The sequence below is a fragment of the Rhinopithecus roxellana genome, chromosome 8 (genome assembly GCF_007565055.1).
Source record: "Rhinopithecus roxellana isolate Shanxi Qingling chromosome 8, ASM756505v1, whole genome shotgun sequence".
Lineage (NCBI taxonomy): Eukaryota > Metazoa > Chordata > Mammalia > Primates > Cercopithecidae > Rhinopithecus > Rhinopithecus roxellana.
The window spans coordinates 72087573-72109664 of NC_044556.1; the positions used below are offsets into that span (position 1 = coordinate 72087573).

At 42.6% G+C, this 22092-nt stretch overlaps 1 protein-coding gene across 2 annotated transcripts in view; it reads left to right on the forward strand.

The window, feature by feature from the left end:
• The window catches only part of KCNH1 (potassium voltage-gated channel subfamily H member 1), a 466372-nt gene that overhangs the window by 334391 nt on the left and 109889 nt on the right, over positions 1–22092 (forward strand). For both annotated transcript variants that reach the window (XM_010372506.2, XM_010372507.2), the window contains exon 9: positions 2802–3054. In XM_010372506.2, the coding sequence (XP_010370808.1) occupies positions 2802–3054 (253 nt within the window). The remainder of the gene's footprint in view (positions 1–2801; positions 3055–22092) is intronic.

Genomic DNA, 22092 nt, shown 5'->3' on the forward strand with positions numbered 1-22092 from the left:
ACTGATGGCTGTGACAGTTTGCAATTTCTCCCCTCCAGGTTCCCTCACCTGCTCTCACTGTACTCTCCGTTGGCTCTGGGAACAGTGCCCAGAATAAAACATTGTCTCCATGCCAAGGCCTCATTCACTAGCACCCTCTTCCAGGGAAAGAGTAAAGTCTAGCCCAGGGGAAACCACGTATTTAAAGGTGAACTCACCTGGAGAATAAGTCTTGGTTCCAGACTACTTGGCACAGTTTTGACATGGCATGCGAGTGCTCCCCATTATCTAGTGATCTGCTCAGAGAGCAGAGGAAATAAATTAAATCTGCATTTCTGCAGGAGTCTTGTTTTGAATGAGCCTTATAGAAGTAAGTCCTTAGCAAGTGCTCTGCCCCAAGCATTGGCATTCTGAATTTTCCTCTCTGCCTTGGTCTGTCCTGTGTCTGTACTCCCAGAGGGCATGCTCACTTGATGGGCATCCTGCAATCCCAGATCAAGAATGCAGAGGTACACAGGGCAAGGGCATCTGTGCTTTCTGAATCCCCTGCTGGGGCCAGGCTTTGTCCCAGGCTGTGTACTGGTAGATATAATTTCATTTAATCTCACAAGTCAGTGTTAACAGTCTGCATTTGATAGGAGAAGCGAAAGTGTCACCTGGAGGGGAAGGAGCTGGGATTTCAACTCTTTGACCTCTTTCCACCGCTGTACCTCCAAGGAGAGCACAGGGGCACCTGAGGGGGTGGGGATATAAGTGAAGCCATCAGGGGTGAGGTGTGGTTTGAGCTGGGCTTTGAAGGAGGCTGCAAGTCTTCCAACTTTGGGGATGAGCAGCAGATACAGTGGCAAATGGCTTGTGCTAAGGCAGAGAAGCAGGGGTGGGAAAGTGCCCAGAACCTCAAGGAAAACGTCATCACTGAACATATTTGATTTTATGCCCCTAGCTTTGCTCATAAGCTAGGATGGGAGAATGGATTGTTTTAGAAACACTTCTGATTTCTCTGGAAAAGTTTGCTTGAAAGTGTCCATACTTAATGCTTGCTATGTAAGGGGCCATGCAATGTTTTATTGCAAACATTAAGTCCAGAGAAATATATTTCCCTCTAGAAAAACCTGTAAACTTTTAATTTTTTCAGAAGATGAGAACTGCATAGCATCCTCCAGTTTTCATTTTGCTTGAATTCCAAGATGCTGCCGAGATGTTGATAATAAAATTACAAGCCTTTTTTGGGGGGCAGCTGCCTAGTGTAGGAATTGGTTGGGATCTAAACCAGGCTCTGATGTCAAGCTACCTAGTTTGAAACCCCAGCTGTGACATTTCCTGGCAATTTTGGGCAAGTTATTTATCTTCCTTGTGCCTCAGTTTTCTTATTGTAAAATGATATAATAATAACACTTATACAGTTTATGGGAGGATTAAATTAGCAAATGCACGTAACAATTTAAAATGTAAAATGACAACCCTGTTCAACTTTGCCTATCCTTCTTTCCTTTTTTTATTGTTTAAGCACTTACCACTAAATTTTATTTATTTTGCTTATTTGTCTCCTCCCATTAGATGGTAACTTATATGGGGCAGGGAGTTTTGTCTTTTTTTATTTTTGTTTTTTTACTGCTTCATCCTCAGAGCCTAGGATGATGCCTGGCAAACCATAATGTGTTTGATAAGTATTAAATGAATGAATGATTCTAAAGTGCTTAGCAACACCTGCCACTCAGTAAGTGCTTAGTAAATGTTACTTTATATCTGTCGTTAAATAACACCCTATATTCAGTCCATCAGCAAATCATGTCCGTTCTACGTTAAAAATCTTTTCTAAATTTAACTGCTCCTCCCTGGCTCTCCTGCCAGCATCCCAGTCAAAGCTTCCCTCACCTCTCACCTGGACAGCTGCAGGAGGGACCTAACTAGATTCCTTGACTAGGCTCTTGACACTCTGTAGTCAGCACTCTCTAACACCACTCTGTAGCTTCAATAATCTTCTTCAGATGTAAGTCAGGTCATGACATTCTCCTGCTCAAAAATCCTCTGGTATTTCTCTATCATACTCAGAGTAAAACCCAAGGCTTATTGCACCCGAAAGTCTCTTGTACTTCGTGTTGTCTTTGATCCTCATCTCCTGCCCCTTTGCTCTCACTCCTTTTGGCCATTGCTCAGGCTCTCTTAGGGCCTTGGTGTTTGCTATCTTGCTGGGATATTCTTCTTCACATGGCTCACTCTGGCACTTATGCAAGAGTCAGCTTAACTGTCACCTTCCAGGCCGGGTGCGGTGGATCACGCTTGTAATCCCAGCACTTTGGGAGGCTGAGGCGGGTGGATCGCGAGGTGAGGAGATCGAGACCATCCTGGCTAACACGATAAAACCGCGTCTCTACTAAAAGTACAAAAAATTAGCTGGGCATGGTGGCGGGCACCTGTAGTCCCAGCTACTCGGGAGGCTGAGGCAGGAGAATGGCGTGAACCTGGGAGGCGGAGCTTGCAGTGAGCTGAGATGATGCCACTGCCCTCTAGCCTGGGTGACAGAGTGAGACTGTCTCGAAAAAAAAAAAAAAAAAGTCATCTTCCCAGAGAAGTCTTCTCTGACCACTAGTCTATAGGAGTCCTGCTTACTCCCAGTGCTGACTCTCAGACCCCTGTCCTGAACATTCAGCACAGATTTTTTTTTAGAAACTATCTGTCTCATCTATAAGAATATAAACTCCATAAGGGCAGGAACTTTAGTTAGAAGAGTGTAGTCTGGTGTAGTGGATGTTGCTCCTCCCCCTGAAGTGCTGAAGGCCACAGTGAGGACCCTCACACTGTTTTTTTCTGTGCCTGGCTAGGTCCTGCAGATCTGCCCCAAGGACATGAGAGCTGACATCTGCGTGCACCTGAACCGCAAGGTTTTCAAGGAGCACCCGGCCTTCCGGCTGGCCAGTGATGGCTGCCTCCGGGCACTGGCCATGGAGTTCCAGACGGTGCATTGTGCCCCAGGGGATCTCATCTACCATGCAGGAGAGAGCGTTGACAGCCTCTGCTTTGTGGTTTCTGGCTCCCTGGAGGTGATCCAAGATGATGAGGTGGTGGCCATCCTAGGTAGGTGTTGGCTTTGCTGGACGAGCAAAGGTACCTGGGGTTGGCTTAGCTACTGGGCAGCTCAATGCCACTGCGGCCTTCAGGTAGAGATTGCTTCATAGGGCAGGGCCAATTGCTAATATTAACTTATCTATCCAACAAACAAACAGCAAGAGCCTGTTTGACACAAAGCCAGTCGCTGTTTGATGTCTGGAGTATTTCAATAAGAAAAATGGGTTTTATCCTCAAGGGGCTCCCAGTGTAGTGTAGGAGATGAACAAATAAGCAGACGTTCACAGTACAATGGGAGGCACATCTAACCCAGTATTCAAGTGGGAAGGCTTCCTGTACCTATGCTAAAACTTAAAAATTGAGAATGAGTTAGCATGGAGAAGAGAAGGGATGACGTATCCTAAATGTGTCACATCCTTTCAGAGGGAGAAATTCATGACTCACTTGGGGAACTACAAATTATTTAGTGTGGCTGGAGCACAAGAGGGGACATGGTAAGATATCAGACTAGGGAGGGAGCGAAGCACTAGGCAGATCGTGGCAGACTCTGGAAGCCACATTAGGTGACTGGGATTATTTGGGGGAGCCAATGAAGAGCTGAATGCAGGGGAGAGGCATGATGAGATTTGTACTTTAGAAAGATGACAGTAGTTGCAGCTTGGGGAGTGGATTGAACGAGGAAGGCTGGGGTAAGGAGACCAGGTGGGAGGCATGTTATCTAGAGGCAAGTTGATGGTGGCCTGAACTAATACTGTGGCAAGCAGATGGGGAGAAACAGATGGAGTTGAGATATTCAAGAAGTAGAATCACTGGAACCCAATGACAGATTAGCTGTGGTGGGGAAGGAGGAGTCAACGAGGACTATAGGTTTTCTCACATGGATAACAGGGAAGCTGGTACACCATCTACAGCAATAGAGAATGTGGGAGGAAGAGCAGGGACGCGGGGGAATGTGTTGGTAATCGGGACATTGAGCATCAGTAGCTTTTAGGAAATGTGTCTGGTTTTCTGAGCTAGCCAGAGAACAGCTCTTTATTGGTGGCATATCTCTAAGGGGGCAAGCCATCATCATAATAATAGCTATCATTTATGGTCATTTGACACACAGCATTTGACACACAGATACTCATTTCACCCTTACAGTAACCCTATGAAATGGTTTTATTATCCCCATTTTGTAGATGAGACAATTAAAGTTCAAAGAGGTTAAGGAAATTTCCTCATGGCTGATGAAGTTCATGAAGCCAGCATTCCAGAGTCCCTCTGACTCCAGAACCTCTGCTTCAATCCAAAATGGATTACAAAATGTAATACTGCAATTCTGATGATAATTTTTTTTTTTTTTGAGTTGGAATCTTGGCTCTGTTGCCCAGGCTGGAGTGCGGTGGTGCAATCTCGGCTCACTGCAAGCTCTGCCTCCTGGGTTCACGCCATTCTCCTGCCTCAGCCTTCCAAGTAGCTGGGACTACAGGCACCCACCACCACGCCCAGCTAATTTTTTTGTTTTTTGTTTTGTTTTGTTTTGTTTTGTTTTGATTTTAGTAGAGATGGGGTTTTACCATGTTAGCCAGGATGATCTCCGTCTCCTGACCTTGTGATCTGCCTGCCTTGGCCTCCCAAAGTGCTGAAATTACAGGCATGAGCCACCACGCCTGGCCTCTGATGATAATTAATATAGTATGCTGCCCCATTAAGTTGCCAGGTACTGGTAGAGATTGTAAACATGTGTTTTATCTTTTACAAATGATTTATTAGAAAACTGAGGCCGGAGGAGATTAAGTTATGCTGAAGTTAGAATTGAGATTCAAACTACATAGAGACATTAGATAGTGTTATTTTAAAAAAGAAAGAAAGAAAAAGAAAAGCCCCAACTTTGTTCCTGCTTGACTTTGGAGCACACAATATGTAGCTTCCTTCTTGTTTTTTTGGCCCTAAGCCAACTGGCTCTCTTGATTACATTTTGCTTAGGTTAACCCAAGGATGATTTATGTTCCTTCAGCATACATTGGCAGATGGTCAGAGGGAGAGTGGGATAGAAATTGGGTGGGGTGGTCGGGTGCAATGGTTCATGCCTGTCATCCCAGCACTTTGGGAGTCTGAGACAGATGGATCTCTTGGGTCCAGTAATTTAAGACCAGCCTGGGCACTATGGCAAAACCCTGTGTCCACAAAAAATACAAAAATTAGGTGGGCATGGTGGTATATGCTTGTGGTCCCAACTACTCAGGAGGCTTAGGTGGGAGGCTCAGAAGCGAAGGTTACAGTGAGACATGATCACATTGCTGCACTCTGGCCTGAGGCCTGAGTGACAGAAGGAGACCCTGTCTCAACAAACAAACAACAACAACAACAAAAAAAAACAAGCAAAAAGAAATTGGGTGGGGAATGGAGGCTGAAACTGTTTGCCAAAATAAGTGTTCTAGATTCCATGGTATCCATTGAACTCTGCAGACCAGAGTTACTCTGTTCCTTGCCCCCTTTTCACAGAGAAGCGAGATTCAACTGTGTATACATAGGACTCATGAAGGTAAAAACCATTGCTTTAGTATGTCTGATATGAAGGAGCATTTTTCTCTACCTTTAATACTCATCAGTTTCCTTGATGAAGAGGAGTTTCTTTTTTTATTTATTTATTATACTTTAAGTTCTAGCATGCACGATAAAGAGGAATTTCCACTGGTGGTCATAGCCATGTTTTTATGTTTGCCTGGCTGAGATGAGCACCTATTAACTAGTGAGCAATCCTTTAAGTTTGACCTTTGACTTAACCCTTTGATAAGGGCATCTTTCACTCATCTTCCCACTGATAACTTACCATATGCCTTTCCATGCTCAGGGCATCCTTCGTGACTCGCCACACACAGCTACATTTCTAGGAGTTGTTTGAACACCTAGACTTAGGCATAGAGGCATGATGGAGCTGAAGAGGGGTTGGGGAGACAAACAGCTTCCTAGCCCCTTCTCATTTCCTTTCATCCTGGGCTTCTTGTGAGGAAGAAACCAGGGCTTGATTTATTGTTGAATTACTTGACCTTGTTGACTGCGTCTCTAAATCTGGCCCTCTACTTTGGGCCTTCCTGGGCATTCTGCCTGCTCTAGTTAGCAATGTGGACAGGATCTCTGAAATAGCTCAGCAGCTTTGGATTCAAAGTGGTTGTTGCCTTCAAGCTGTCTACACTAGAAAAAGCTTCTTCACTTTGTCTCTAGGAGCCAGACTGGGTCTGAAAAGTAGGTCCAAACTCAATATTCTAAATAACTTATCAGATTTCAAGGGGCTCTTATTCTCTAAAAGGTCAAGACAAGTCCTTCAAGTCAACCTGAGCTCTGGACAAAGAGGCATAAGTGACTCTAAGCTGTTGGCCCCCTGGAAACTTAAATTTAGAGTTTTGTTCTTGTTGTTTTTCTATAATTAGCATATCTTTGGTCAATGGACTGAAATCAGTTTGTTCTTGCAAGGGGGTTAGGCATCAAATGGGCATTATAACTTTATTGTCTGTTGATGCCCTTCAATACAATCCAACCAAAATGCATTGAACACCTGCTATCTGCTAGGCACTGTCATAGGGGTGGGGATATAGCAGTGGGCCAAACATTAGTCCAGCCTCCTACAGGTGGAGGGGGCTGACAGTGGAAAGACAGCCATCACTCTGCATGATTAGCATTGCCATGGAGAGAATGCAGGTATCATAGAGGATCATTGGATGAGCAATTATTGAGCAGCTACTGTATATCCAGTGCTTTAAAGAGGACAGAAAATATCCAAGTATTCCTTAGTTATCACAAGCAAGAGGTTTTAGAAAAAAACGCCAGAGCTCATCCATCTCGTTATCTTGCTCTTTGTTCTGTTATTATCAGTTCACTCATTTACATTCTGCTAATTTGCCTCCTCCTTCCAGTTCTAGTATTCCACTCACATTCTCTGTTTAATTTTAGCACAGATGCCAAGAACAAAGAAAAGGGCCAGTACGCATAACTAAGTGTGTTTAGTTTGTGTTAAAAATGAAGCCCTTCAAAGGAAAGTCTTTGAAAGAAGAGTGTTTTCCCAACTTTTGTGACTGGAACCTGCCACACGAAATGTATATTATGTTGCAAATGAATACATAAACAAATACACACACAGTTATACACAGAATTTGAAACTTCTCTTGCTATGTGAGTTGCAACCTGGTATTTTCTATTAGATAATGTTCTCTTTCATTAAAAAAAATGACCATCATGACCCACTAAATTGTTTTCCTGACCTGATCACAGTCTGCAGTTTAAAACGTGGTCCCACAAATCTCGATGATATTCTCTGAGGACAGAGAACATATCAGAAATCTCTTACGCTCTCCTGTCCCTTTACTCTTCTCTCTGCCTTAATTTTGCATGAAAGCCTTATATCTTTTTGGAATTCCCTTAGAAATCACTTAATGGCTTCTCAAATCTAGTTTCTTGGCTCCTTGAAATAAATTTGAGATTTTCACATGTGCGTTTTATTTATTGGATTTTAAAAAGTAATTTAGTTTTTTATAGATATCAATATTAAAAGGTAGAGATACCATTTTTCCCCTATCCAAGTAGTACTAGTAGCATCTGCATATAAGTAGTTATCTTGGTGTTCTGTGTTACTGTGTGACTCAGCAACATAGATGAGTCATGGACTAGCATCTGGGCTGTGCATAAGTGTGTTAAGTATCTCCCTGCATTTCTATCTTATAAGTGCAGTATTTATATGATCTCCTTTCACTGCGATTTAGTGTCCCCTTACTAATGTTTATGGGTTTTGCATTTTAATACTCAATTTGTATTTTCTTTATGGATCATCTTGTGTTTTCCCGTTTTGTGGATTTTTTTTTTTTTCCCCTTGGGGCAAACAGAAGTATTTTGGTCAGGCTGCATCAAGCAGTAAAAAGAGTCCTGAAGCTAGAGATTTAACTCTAGTCCTGGTTCTGCTATAACTCCTTGCAGGAGTTGCCACTAGCGGTGGCTCAAGCCTGTAATCCCAGCACTTTGGGAGGCCGAGACGGGCGGATCACAAGGTCAGGAGATCGACACCATCCTGGCTAATACGGTGAAACCCCGTCTCTACTAAAAAATACAAAAAACTAGCTGGGCGAGGTGGCAGGCGCCTGTAGTCCCAGCTACTCCGGAGGCTGAGGCAGGAGAATGGCGTAAACCTGGGAGGCGGAGCTTGCAGTGAGCTGAGATCCGGCCACTGCACTCCAGCCTGGGCGACAGAGCGAGACTCCGTCTCAAAAAAAAAAAAAAAAAAAAAAAAAAGTCTTCAAAGGGCTCCTGTGTTTCTACCGAGCCTATCACACTGCATCAATTGCATGTTTACTCCCCACTCTCCTGTGAGCCCCAGACTCTTTGATTTTATATCTCCGGCACCTAGCACATGGAAAGCACCAGAGGCTCTTTTCTGAATGGAATGCAATTGAAAGGAAGGCAGAGGTTAGGCTGTGAGGAGCCCCACAGGCCAGAGTAAGACTATCTTATGGGGATAAGGACCCAGAGAGAGTTTTAGAAAGGAGGTTGACAGGAAGATTTGGGTTCCATAAATACAGAGGCATGGAGACTAGCAGAGAGGCTCAGGAAAAATGGTGAGCCCCTGAATAAGGAAGTAGAAGGAGAGCCAGAATCTACAGACATCAGGGGAGGGAGAACCTCCGGGAAGTGGGAGGTGAGGACAGGGAATAGTTTCCGGAAGTGACTGGAGAAGTCAACAGGGCCAGAGGAGGAGGAAGTGAAGGAGGAAAGAAGATCGGTCTATTTTGTTCAGTTTGCAGTGTCTTTTTGGAACAGGTCCAGGTGTGGCTTTCGACTACAGGAAACTCTCTTCTTGATTTGTGGATGAGCCAAAGTCTGCCAAGAAATGAGAAGAGCCATGGGGAAGATTGATGAGCAGGCCCTGGTTCACGTGGCACAGATCTTTCTTGCAGTCCTGTCACTATTGAGTTAGGACTTATATGTACATAAAGGCATAAATGCTTGTTCATGGATGAAATCTTCTTTATTTTATTTACTTATTTATTTTTAGAAGGACACCTCCTTGTCACAGTTCCTAATTTGGAAGGTACTCTCATTTTTGCTTAGTTAACTTCCTTGGGTTCATTGACCTTATTTGGATATTCCTGCAGCATCTATTTATTTAGCAATCACCAGAGCATAACATGGTCTTAATCTCTTTGGGGATACAGAGAAAAACCTTGTCTTGGAGGAATGTTCCATTACATGTGGTGAGACAAATGCATGGCTAGTGGCAATAAGTAATGTGGGTACCTTTTTCTATAGACTTCTTGCAGTGAGCAGGGAAATGCTCATGCAGGAGGTAGAAGTTGAATTGGGCTTGGAAGGACAAGTAGGAGTTTTGTAGTCTGAGTCTGAAAGTGGAAAGTACAGCACAGGCCTCCAGAGGTATTAGAGAATACATGGAAATGCATGTGGCATGTTCAGGTACCAACGTGAGCAAAGCAGACTGAGTAGCCTTTCCATGAGGCCAGTGGTTCTCAACTATAGTGAACACAAAAACTCAGCTGGGAAACTTGTTCATCGTGCCAAGCCCCATTTGTTCCCCACAGGTTCTGAATCTATAGCCCTAGCCCCAGAGGTGATTCCATGCATATGGTTGGAGGACTGCGCTTTGAGAAACATTGCTTTAGGCAGTTACTGCTTGATGTTTTTTGTGGAACAGGATGAGATGATGAACGTGGGGAAGCAACTAAGGCAGGGATGCACTGGGTAGGAGACCTTTTATTACATTAACCTAAACCACATGAAATGATCAATTCTCCACTTTTTTGACATACCACATGGTAGGATCAACTTCCCAGTGATCTGTATAAGAGGCCTAGAGTAGCAGCTCTGTGAGGATGGAGTCAAGGTTTGGACAGGTGAGGTAGGGCATTCTAAATGGAAAAGACGATGTGAGCTGAGGCCTAGGGAAGGAAAGTGTTGGGGGTGTTTCATAACCACAAGACAGTTACTTGAGCTGTAGCTGAGAGCCCTACGGGGCAGCAGTGGGATATGGGGCTGGGGAGGCATATCAGGGCTAGTCTATGAGATGAGTTTAAAGGTCAGCATGAGGAACTCAGCAGTGGAAACCACTGAAGGTGGTGAGTAAAGCATGGCACTATTACAGCTGTGATTTGTAAAGATTAATGGATTGAACAGAGAGACCAGGAGGCTGTTAGGTAACTATGGCTTATAGCAGAAGTAAGGAGTGTTAAGATGCAGGCAGTAAAAATGGAGACAGGAGTAGGGCTGCCAAATACAATACCACATGCCCAGTTTAATGTGAATTTCATGTAAACAATACATAGTTTCTAGTATAAATTTTATCCAGATGTTTCATGGGATATGCTTATGAGTGAAATTATTCATTTATTTGAAATTCTGTTTTAACTGGGTATCTTGTATTTTTATTTGCTAAATCTGCCAACCATAGTTGGGAGGCAAAGGTGGATAAAACATCGTGAAGCAGAGTCTGTAAGGTTGTAAGTAGGATATGGGGAGCAAAGAGAGGGAAGCAAGAGAAGCAGTTCTGATGAGTGGGGAAATGGGGGCATCAGTGGTAGAAGATCAAGTCAGGAGGAAATGGTGGTGAGAAAGAAAGTGGTGAGCTTCATTTTGACCTGTTACGCTGTTGCATTTAATGGCCAATAGGGTATCAAAGTGGAGAGTCCAGCAGTGACTTGGACCCTGTGGGTCTGGAATCAGGAAAAGAAACCAGGGGTCAAGACAGAAATTTGGGATTTAGAGGAAGAAATATGAAATGCATATTTTAAAAAGACACAGATAGAGCATAGGAATATTTTTCTAAATGACCAAGTATTTCAGAGCATTTGAAAGGAATTGGGAAAGCCAGGTGTGGTGGCTTGTGCCCATGGCCCCAGCTACTCAGGAGGCTGAGGATCACTTGAGCCTAGGACTTTGAGGCTGTAGTGCACCGTGATCACACTGGTGAAGAGCTACTGCACTCCAGCCTAGGCAACATAGCAAGACCCTGTCTCTTAAAAAAGAAAGAAAGAAATGGGAGTGTAGCCATTCACAATACTCACAAGAAATTTTAAACGATACTAGAAATAAGCAAAGTAAGTAAAATACAGTTCTTAAATGCAATCTGATCTCAGTTATGTGAGGGAAAAACATTCATAGATAAAAGCCCATAGGTGTTTTCACCAACGTGTTATAGTGCATGTCTTGTTTGCGAGGCTTTAGGATATTTTAATTTTTAAAACATATTTGTCTTTCAAGTTGTCTTTAAAAGAATATATGCGGCCGGGCGCGGTGGCTCAAGCCTGTAATCCCAGCACTTTGGGAGGCCGAGACGGGCGGATCACGAGGTCAGGAGATCGACACCATCCTGGCTAATACGGTGAAACCCCGTCTCTACTAAAAAAATACAAAAAACTAGCCAGGCGAGGTGGCGGGCGCCTGTAGTCCCAGCTACTCGGGAGGCTGAGGTAGGAGAATGGCATGAACCCGGGAGGCAGAGCTTGCAGTGAGCTGAGATCTGGCCACTGCACTTCAGCCTGGGCGGCAGAGCAAGACTCCGTCTCAAAAAAAAAAAAAAAAAAAAAAAAAAAAAAAAAAAAAAAAAGAATATATGCTACTTTCTAAATGTGGGGAAAAATTTTGTTTTAATTTTCAAGGGGACATTGAGAAAGTCAACATTACTTCAAATTTCACATTTGTTGGTTATTAGGATATAATTTAGAAGAATGATATTATTTTTCATATAGATGTCTTGACAGCATTTTTTTTTTTTTTTTACCAATTCAATCAGAAAAAAAGTGGCATTTATTTTTGCATCTAGTACCCAACCCCTCCCTCTAAGAGTTCTTGAAAAGGAGGATGGCCAGGCAATGAAGACAGAATGGCTTATCTGACAAAGATCTAAAGCAACAACAAAAGCAACAATAATTTTCTATAAACCCTCATTATTTTAGAGGATTGGAGAAGCTAAATCCTTCACAGAGATGCTTCCCAAGATTCTTGTGAGCTGAGTATGGAGAGGAGGGGGTCCCCAAGCACTGCCATCACTGTGGTGCATTGCTCCACAGTGCTCCAGGGACTTGAAGTTGCTAGGTAAATATTGCTGCCACTTGCCATATAATAATGCTGTTTGCCCATGCTTAGCACAGAGGGAGGAGGCTATGTGTAAGTGTCACCCTAAACACTCCAACCAAGCATTAATACTCATACAGCTGTTCCATCATCTGAAGAGATTAAACTAAGTCTGTACTTTTAGAAAGAAGCTATAATATGAATAATCTAGAACTTCAGAAATACAAAACCACTTGTATCATGTAATGCACACAATATCTGATTGAGAGAGGGTGGAGGCAGAGACCAGGTCTCTTTCCTAATTCTGTGTTTGCTTAAGTAATTTTAAAAATTGGTTTACAGTCCCCGAAGACACTGGCAGTTAGGAAGTTGATTGATCTTTCTAAAGGAAATTTTCATAACTTTATAGTGTCTAGACAGAGGGATTGGTTGAATCATAAATTATGGTAAATTAAGGCAGTTGTTATGATAATGATATGAAGAAGTTTTACTGGCATGCAAAATGTTTCAAATATAACTTTAAGTGGGATAAAAGCAGAATATATAGCTATATATATAGTAACCTTAACTAGCTCAAAATGCATATATGAGTAAAAGAAAGATGGAAAGTATACCAAAATGTTAACTGAAGTTTTCTGGACAGTAGACTTATTTGTAATTTTTATTGTCTATTTTTCAACATATTTCAGTTATTTTCTATAACTCACTTATATTCTTTTATAAATAATCAGAAGGGGAAAAAGCAAAGTTCTCATCCATAGCAATCTTGGAAAATTGTCAACTGCTTTCATTGGAAGATTTGTGTTCTGTTTGCTTGGTGGAGAAATTTGGCCAATTTAATTTTATCTAATTGCAGTAATGAAGAACAGAAGGAGAATTGTCATGAAGTTTCCAAACCATTGCTTTAACTTAACCATTTATGGCGGAGTCCCTATTCAGAAAGAGATGCCAACCTTGTTTTCTCATGATCAGCATAGTCCCCACAAGGAAGGCTGATGACCCATATTTGGGTGACGTTTTAATACTTTTAGGGACAGCATTTATGTCACAGAGTAATTTCTCTCTTTTTTTTTTTTTTTTGTTATACTTTTAAGTTCTAGGGTACATGTACACAATGTGCAGGTTTGTTACATATGTATACTTGTGCCATGTTGGTGTGCTTCACCCATCAACTCGTCAGCACCCATCAACTCGTCATTTACATCAAGTATAACTCCCAATGCCATCCCTTCCCCGTCCCCCCTCACCATAATAGGCCCCAGTGTGTGATGTTCCCCTTCCTGAGTCCAAGTGATCTCATTGTTCAATTCCCACCTATGAGTGAGAACATGCGGTGTTTAGTTTTCCGTTCTTGCGATAGTTTGCTGAGAATGATGGTTTCCAGCTGCATCCATGTCGCTACAAAGGACATAAACTCATCCTTTTTTATGGTGCATAGTATTCCATGGTGTGTATGTGCCACATTTTCTTAATCCAGTCTGTCACAGATGGACATTTGGGTTGATTCCAAGTCTTTGCTATTGTGAATAGTGCCGCAATAAACATACGTGTGCATGTGTCTTTATAGCAGCATGATTTATAATCCTTTGGGTATATACCCAGTAATGGGATGGCTGGGTCAAATGGTATTTCTAGTTCTAGATCCTTGAGGAAGAGCCATACTGTTTTCCACAATGGTTGAACTAGTTCACAGTCCCACCAACAGTGGAAAAGTGTTCCTATTTCTCCACATCCTCTCCAGCGCCTGTTGTTTCCTGACTTTTTAATGATTGCCATTATAACTGGTGTGAGATGGTATCTCATTGTATTTGCATTTCTCTGAGGCCAGTAATGACAAGCATTTTTTCATGTGTCTGTTGGCTGTATGCATGTCTTCTTTAGAGAAATGTCTGTTCATATCCTTTGCCCACTTTTTGATGGGGTTGTTTGTTTTTTTCTTGTAAATTTGTTTGAGTTCTTTGTAGGTTCTGGATATTAGCCCTTTGTCTGATGAGTAGATTGCAAAAATTTTGTTCCATTCTGTAGGTTGCCTCTTCACTCTGATGGTAGTTTCTTTTGCTGTGCAGAAGTTCTTTAGTTTAATTCGATCCCATTTGTCAATTTTGGCTTTTGCTGCCATTGCTTTTGGTGTTTTAGACATGAAGTCCTTGCCCATGCCTATGTCCTGAATGGTATTACCTAGGTTTTCTTCTAGGGTTTTTATGGTATTAGGTCTAACATTTAAGTCTCTAATCCATCTTGAATTAATTTTCATGTAAGGAAAGGATCCAGTTTCAGCTTTCTACTTATGGCTAGCCAATTTTCCCAGCACCATTTATTAAATAGGGAATCCTTTCCCCATTTCTTGTTTTTGTTAAGTTTGTCAAAGATCAGACGGTTGTAGATGTGTGGTATTATTTCTGAGGACTCCGTTATGTTCCATTGGTCTATATCTCTGTTTTGGTATCAGTCCCATGCTGTTTTGGTTACTATAGCCTTGTAGTATAGTTTGAAGTCAGGTAGCGTGATGCCTCCAGCTTTGTCCTTTTGACTTAGGATTGTCTTGGCAACGCGGGCTCTTTTTTGGTTCTGTATGAACTTTAAAACAGTTTTTTCCAATTCTGTGAAGAAATTCCTTGGTAGCTTCATGGAGATGGCATTGAATCTATAAATTACCTTGGGCAGTATGGCCGTTTTCACAATATTGATTCTTCCTATCCATGAGCATGGTATGTTCTTCCATTTGTTTGTGTCCTCTTTTATTTCACTGAGCAGTGGTTTGTAGTTCTCCTTGAAGAGGTCCTTTACATCCCTTGTAAGTTGGATTCCTTGGTATTTTGTTCTCTTTGAAGCAATTGTGAATGGGAGTTCATTCATGATTTGGCTCTCTGTCTGTCACTGGTGTATAAGAATGCTTGTGATTTTTGCACATTAATTTTGTATCCTGAGACTTTGCTGAAGATGCTTATCAGCTTAAGGAGAGTTTGGGCTGAGAAAATGGGGTTTTCTAAATATACAATCATGTCATCTGCAAACAGGGACAATTTGACTTCTTCTTTTCCTAACTGAATACCTTTGATTTCTTTCTCTTGCCTGATTGCCCTAGCCAGAACTTCCAACACTATGTTGAATAGGAGTGGTGAGAGAGGGCATCCCTGTGTTGTGCCAGTTTTCAAAGGGAATGCTTCCAGTTTTTGGCCATTCAGTATGATATTGGCTGTGGGTTTGTCATAAATAGCTCTTATTATTTTGAGATACGTTCCATCAATACCAAATTTATTGAGCGTTTTTAGCATGAAGTGCTGTTGAATTTTGTCAAAGGCCTTTTCTGCATCTATTGAGATAATCACGTGGTTTTTGTCTTTGGTTCTGTTTATATGCTGGATTACGTTTATTGATTTGCGAATGTTGAACCAGCCTTGCATCCCAGGGATGAAGCCCACTTGATCATGGTGGATAAGGTTTTTGATGTGCTGCTGGATTCGGTTTGCCAGTATTTTATTGAGGATTTTTGCATCGATGTTCATCAGGGATATTGGTCTAAAATTCTCTTTTTTTTTTTTTTTTTTTTGTATCTCTGTCAGGCTTTGGTATCAGGATGATGTTCGCCTCATAAAATGAGTTAGGGAGGATTCCCTCTTTTTCTATTGATTGGAATAGTTTCAGAAGGAATAGTACCAGCTCCTACTTGTACTCTGGTAGAATTCAGCTGTGAATCCATTTGGTCCTGGACTTTTTTGGTGGGTAGGCTATTAATTATTGCCTCAATTTCAGAGCCTGCTATTGGTCTATTCAGGGATTCAACTTCTTCCTGGTTTAGTCTTGGGAGAGTGTAAGTGTCCAGGAAATTATCCATTTCTTCTAGTTTTTCTAGTTGATTTGTGTAGAGGTGTTTATAGTATTCTCTGATGGTAGTTTGTATTTCCGTGGGGTTGGTGGTGATATCCCCTTTATCATTTTTTATTGCATCTATTTGATTCTTCTCTCTTTTCTTCTTTATTAGTCTTGCTAGCAGTCTATCAATTTTGTTGATCTTTTAAAAAAACCAGCTCCTGGATTCATTGATTTTTTGGAGGGTTTTTTGTGTCTCTATCTCCTTCAGTTCTGCTCTGATCTTAGTTATTTCTTGCCTTCTGCTAGCTTTTGAATGTGTTTGCTCTTGCTTCTCTAGTTCTTTTAATTGTGATGTTAGGGTGTCAATTTTAGATCTTTCCAGCTTTCTCTTGTGGGCATTTAGTGCTATAAATTTCCCTCTACACACTGCTTTAAATGTGTCCCAGATATTCTGGTATGTTGTATCTTTGTTCTCATTGGTTTCAAAGAACATCTTTATTTCCGCTTTCATTTCGTTATGTACCCAGTAGTCATTCAGGAGCAGGTTGTTCAGTTTCCATGTAGTTGAGTGGTTTTGATTGAGTATCTTAGTCCTGAGTTCTAGTTTGATTGCACTGTGGTCTGAGAGACAGTTTGTTATAATTTCTGTTCTTTTACATTTGCTGAGGAGTGCTTTACTTCCAATTATGTGGTCAATTTTGGAATAAGTGCGATGTGGTGCTGAGAAGAATGTATATTCTGTTGATTTGGGGTGGAGAGTTCTGTAGATGTCTATTAGGTCTGCTTGGTGCAGAGATGAGTTCAATTCCTGGATATCCTTGTTAACTTTCTCTCTCGTTGATCTGTCTAATGTTGACAGTGGGGTGTTGAAGTCTCCCATTATTATTGTATGGGAGTCTAAGTCTCTTTGTAAGTCTCTAAGGACTTGCTTTATGAATCTGGGTGCTCCTGTATTGGGTGCATATATATTTAGGATAGTTAACTCTTCCTGTTGAATTGATCCCTTTACCATTATGTAATGGCCCTCTTTGTCTCTTTTGATCTTTGATGGTTTAAAGTCTGTTTTATCAGAGACTAGGATTGCAACCCCAGCTTTTTTTTTGTTTTCCATTTGCTTGGTAGATCTTCCTCCAGCCCTTTATTTTGAGCCTATGTGTGTCTCTGCATGTGAGATGGATCTCCTGAATACAGCAATCTGATGGGTCTTGACTCTTTATCCAATTTGCCAGTCTGTGTCTTTTAATTGGAGCATTTAGTCCATTTACATTTAAGGTTAATATTGTTATGTGTGAACTTGATCCTGTCATTGTGATATTAGCTGGTTATTTTGCTCGTTAGTTGATGCAGTTTCTTCCTAGCATCGATGGTCTTTACATTTTGGCATGTTTTTGCAATGGCTGGTACCTGTTGTTCCTTTCCATGTTTAGTGCTTCCTTCAGGATCTCTTGTAGGGCAGGCCTGGTGGTGACAAAATCTCTAAGCATTTGCTTATCTGTTAAGGATTTTATTTCTCCTTCACTTATGAAACTTAGTTTGGCTGGATATGAAATTCTGGGTTGAAAATTCTTTAAGAGTGTTGAATATTGGCCCCCACTCTCTTCTGGCTTGGAGAGTTTCTTCCAAGAGATCTGCTGTTGTCTGATGGGCTTTCCTTTGTGGGTAACCCGACCTTTCTCTCTGGCTGCCTTAACATTTTTTCCTTCATTTCAACTTTGGTGAATCTGACAATTATGTGTCTTGGAGTTGCTCTTCTCGAGGAGTACCTTTGTGGCGTTCTCTGTATTTCCTGAATTTGAATGTTGGCCTGCCTTACTAGGTTGGGGAAGTTCTCCTGGATGATATCCAGCAGAGTGTTTTCCAACTTGGTTCCATTTTCCCCCTCACTTTCAGGCACCCCAATCAGACGTAGATTTGGTCTTTTCACATAATCCCATATTTCTTGGAGGCTTTGTTGATTTCTTTTTACTCTTTTTTCTCTACACTTCTCTTCCCACTTCATTTCATTCATTTGATCTTTAATCGCTGATACTCTTTCTTCCAGTTGATCGAGTCGGTTACTGAAGCTTGTGCATTTGTGATGTAGTTCTTATGTTATGGTTTTCATCTCTATCAGTTCTTTTAAGGTCTTCTCTGCATTGATTATTCTAGTTATCCATTCATCCGTTCTTTTTTCAAGGTTTTTAGTTTCTTTGTGCTGATTACGTAGTTCCTCCTTTAGCTCTGAGAAGTTTGATCGACTGGAGCCTTCTTCTCTCAACTCGTCAGAGTCATTCTCTGTCCAGCTTTGTTCCCTTGCTGGTGATGAGCTGCATTCCTTTGGAAGGGGAGATGTGCTCTGATTTTTTGAATTTCCATCTTTTATGCCCTGCTTTTTCCCCGTCTTTGTGGTTTTATCTGCCTTTGGTCTTTGATGATGGTGACATACTGATGGGGTTTTGGTGTGGGTGTCCTTTCTGTTTGTTAGTTTTCCTTCTAACAGTCAGGACCCTCAGCTGTAGGTCTGTTGGAGTTTGCTTGAGGTCCACTCCAGACGCTGTTTGCCTGGGTATCAGCAGTGGAGGCTGCAGAAGATAGAATATTGCTGAACAGTGAGTGATCCTGTCTGATTCTTGCTCTGGAAGCTTTGTCCCAGAGGTGTTCCCTGCTGTGCGAGGTATGGAGTGTCAGTCTGCACCTAGTGGGGGATGTCTCCCAGTTAGGCTACTCAGGGGTCAGGGATCCACCTGAGCAGGCAGTCCATGTTGGGAGATCCACTCCTCTCTTCAAAGCTGTCAGACAGGGTCATTTGCATCTGCAGAGCTTTTTGTTTAGCTGTGAACTGTCCCCAGAGGTGGAATCTACAGAGATAGGCAGGCCTCCTAGAGCTGCTGTGGGCTCCACCCAGTTCGAGCTTCCTGGGCGGCTTCCTTTACCTACTGAAGCCTCAGCAATGGCGGATGCCCCTCCCCCAGCCTCGCTGCTGCCTTGCAGTTAGATCTCAGACTGCTGTGCTAGCAATGAGGGAGGCTCCATGGGCGTGGGACCCTCCCGGCCAGATGTGGGATATAATCTCCTGATGTGCCATTTGCTAAGACCCTTGGTAAAGCAGAGTATTAGGGTGGGAGTTACCCAATTTTCTAGGTGTTATGTGTCAGTTCCCCTGGCTAGGAAAAGGGATTCCCTTCCCCCTTGTGTTTCCCAGGTGAGGCGATGCCTCGCCCTGCTTCAGCTCTCGCTGGTTGGGCTGCACCAGCTGACCAGCACTGATTGTCCGGCACTCCCCGGTGAGATGAACCTGGTACCTCAGTTGAAACTGCAGAAATCACCTGTCTTCTGTGTCGCTCGCGCTGGGAGCTGGAGACTGGAGCTGTTCCTATTCGGCCATCTTGCTCTGGGACCCCGTCACAGAGTAATTTCTAACATGCATTATCTTAGTTCTTTTTAGTCTGTAAATTTTCAGCTTATCATTAAACTGAATTACAGTCAATTACAGGAGTGTTTCTGAGCAGGTCAACAAATTCCTTCTTCTTGAGTCAGGCTGACATTGTAGCTGTCCTAAGGATACCCAGGTTCTTGCACTTGGACTGGGGACCTATCTTCTCCTCAAAGTCATCCAGCCTAAGACATCCTAAGTCTTTCATATCCTGGACTACCTTACATTGTTCTGCTCAAACCCATGCTTTCATGGATGTATTAATTTGTTCATTTTATAATCATGCCAGGTACAGTGCTAGAGGTTGGAAATACAACAGTGGGCTAAACAGATACACCTCTCATAAAGCCAGCCTTCTCAGCCAGGAAACAGACAAGTAAATATGCATTTTATAACACAGAGCCAAGAGTTGTAATAGGACTAAGAACAGGATGCTGTGGGAGCTTATATAACAGGCATCTAATCCAGCAGCTATAAGAAGTCAAGGATGGCTTCCTGAGAGAGCTGATATCTAAGCTGAATTCCACTAGGGACAGCAGTGACTGTGGGGAGTTGCAAAGGGATATTAGACAGTGAGTGTCCCAGGAATAGGGAGAAGCATCTGCAAAAGTTTTGGAGACACATCTGGGGGAAAAAAAAAGTAGTTCAAAATACCTGGAGCATCACATTCTCAAGAGGGTAGAATAGGTGAGCAAGGCCTTGAGACTTGTTAAGGAATTTGGACTGAAGGTAATGGAGAGCCAGTGAGGATTTTAAAGCAGAAGAATGACAGAATCTCATTTGTGTTTAGAAAAATCATCCTGGCAGCTGTGTGGAGAAAGGAGCAGAAAAAGCCAAGATAAAAAGGCAGGGAACATGCTGAGAGATGACAGTAGCCTAACCTGACTTAAATGGCTGTGGAAATGAAGAAAAATAGATCCAAGAGGTATTTTATGTATGAAATTATCAGAGCTTGGCCATCTATTTTGGGTATGAAGATGAGCAAGAGGAAGAAGCCTGGAATGAGTTGGATGACTTTACTGGGATGGGCAACACTGGAGGAGGGGCAGGTTTCCCAGGAAGGAAGACCAGTTCCGTTTTTACATCTGCAGGTCTGAGCTGAGTGAAAGTAGCCAGTGGGAGATTCTGGACTCAGAAGAAAGATCAAGGCTTGAGGTGAAAATCTAGGGAAGATCATGGTCTAGGTGGCAATTGAAGCCAGGGGAGAGGCTGAGAACACCCAAGGAGACAAGGGAGGGAAAGAAGCAGCAAAGTCTAGAACACAGCCCCAAGGAATACCAACTTATAGGAGCCTGAGATGGATTTCCAGAAAAGGAGGAGAGACCGGGAGACAGGGATATAACAGAAGTCGATTGAGGTGTGTGGCAGGGGAGGGGTCGTGGGGGAGTGTGACAAATGGTCATTTTCAAGTGTTACAGAACTATGGTTCACGAAATAGACAATGTCATGGATTGTAAGAAACACTAATATTTTATGGCCCATTAAGAATCAATGGGCCATAAATGCTGCCAGGTAAACTGGCGCATTCCGATTTCAGAGATAAAAATGCTCTACACCGTAAGTGTATGCTAGAATCAAAGAGGTGTGATTCATTGAGAACTGCAAAGTGTCTTTTAGATTTATCAGCAAAGGAGTTATTGACTATGGTGAGAGTAGCATTAGAGGAGTGTGGGGATGAAGAGCAAGATTCAAGTAGCCTGAGAAATGAAGATGGATGGGTATTGGGTTCAGGGGTGCTTAATAAATTGCATAGATTCCCCCAAGAGTTCTGAACCAAGAGAGAAAATAAGTATGATTGGCATAGGTCAAGGCATCACCTTTTATTTTCCAGATAGACCTAATATTAGAGAATGTGCTTTAAATTTGCATCTAAGAAGACTTCCTAATATTGAGACCCAGAATTAGACCCACCTCGTGATGATGACCAGCACAAGCCTCTTCCTATGTGGGTCTGCTCTGTAAATCGTATGGCAGAGGAGGACAGAGAGAACATCCTTACAGGCAGTTCATTCCCGAGGAGAGAGCAAAGGGCTGGTCTATGTATGAGTTTGTTCTCCCTGCAAACCTATCAGTCAGGGGAAGGTTCAGAATATGATGCAGCTGGAGCCACCTAACCATGGAGAGACATATCAGGAATGGGGACAAAGTAGTTCTCCTTAAGATTAGGAATGCTTGGGAGGCAGAGATGGGTGGATCACAAGGTCAGGAAATCGAGACCATCCTGGCTAACACGGTGAAACCCCGTCTCTACTAAAAAATACAAAAAAACTAGCTGGGCGAGGTGGCGGGCGCCTTAGTCCCAGCCACTCGGGAGGCTGAGGCAGGAGAATGGCGTAAAGCTGGGAGGTGGAGCTTGCAGTGAGCTCAGATTCGGCCACTGCACTACAGCCTGGGCGACAGATCGAGACTCTGTCTCAAAAAAAAAAAAAAAAAAAAAAAGATTAGGAATGCAAGCTGAGGCAGGCAGATCACGAGGTCAGGAGTTCGAGACCAGCCTGGTCAACACAGTGAAACACCCCGTCTCTACTAAATATACAAAAATTACCTGGGTGTGGTGGCAGGTGCCTGTAATCCCAGCTACTAGGGAGGTTGAGGCAGGAGAATTGCTTGAACCCAGGAGGTGGAGGTTGCAGTGAGCTGAGATCACACCACTGCACTCCAGCCTGGGTAACAGATTTAGACTCCATGTCAAAAAAAAAAAAAAAAAAGAGTGAGAGAGCAGAGATAATGTAAATAAGACTACCAAGAAGTTTAGTTGATAAAGGAAAGTG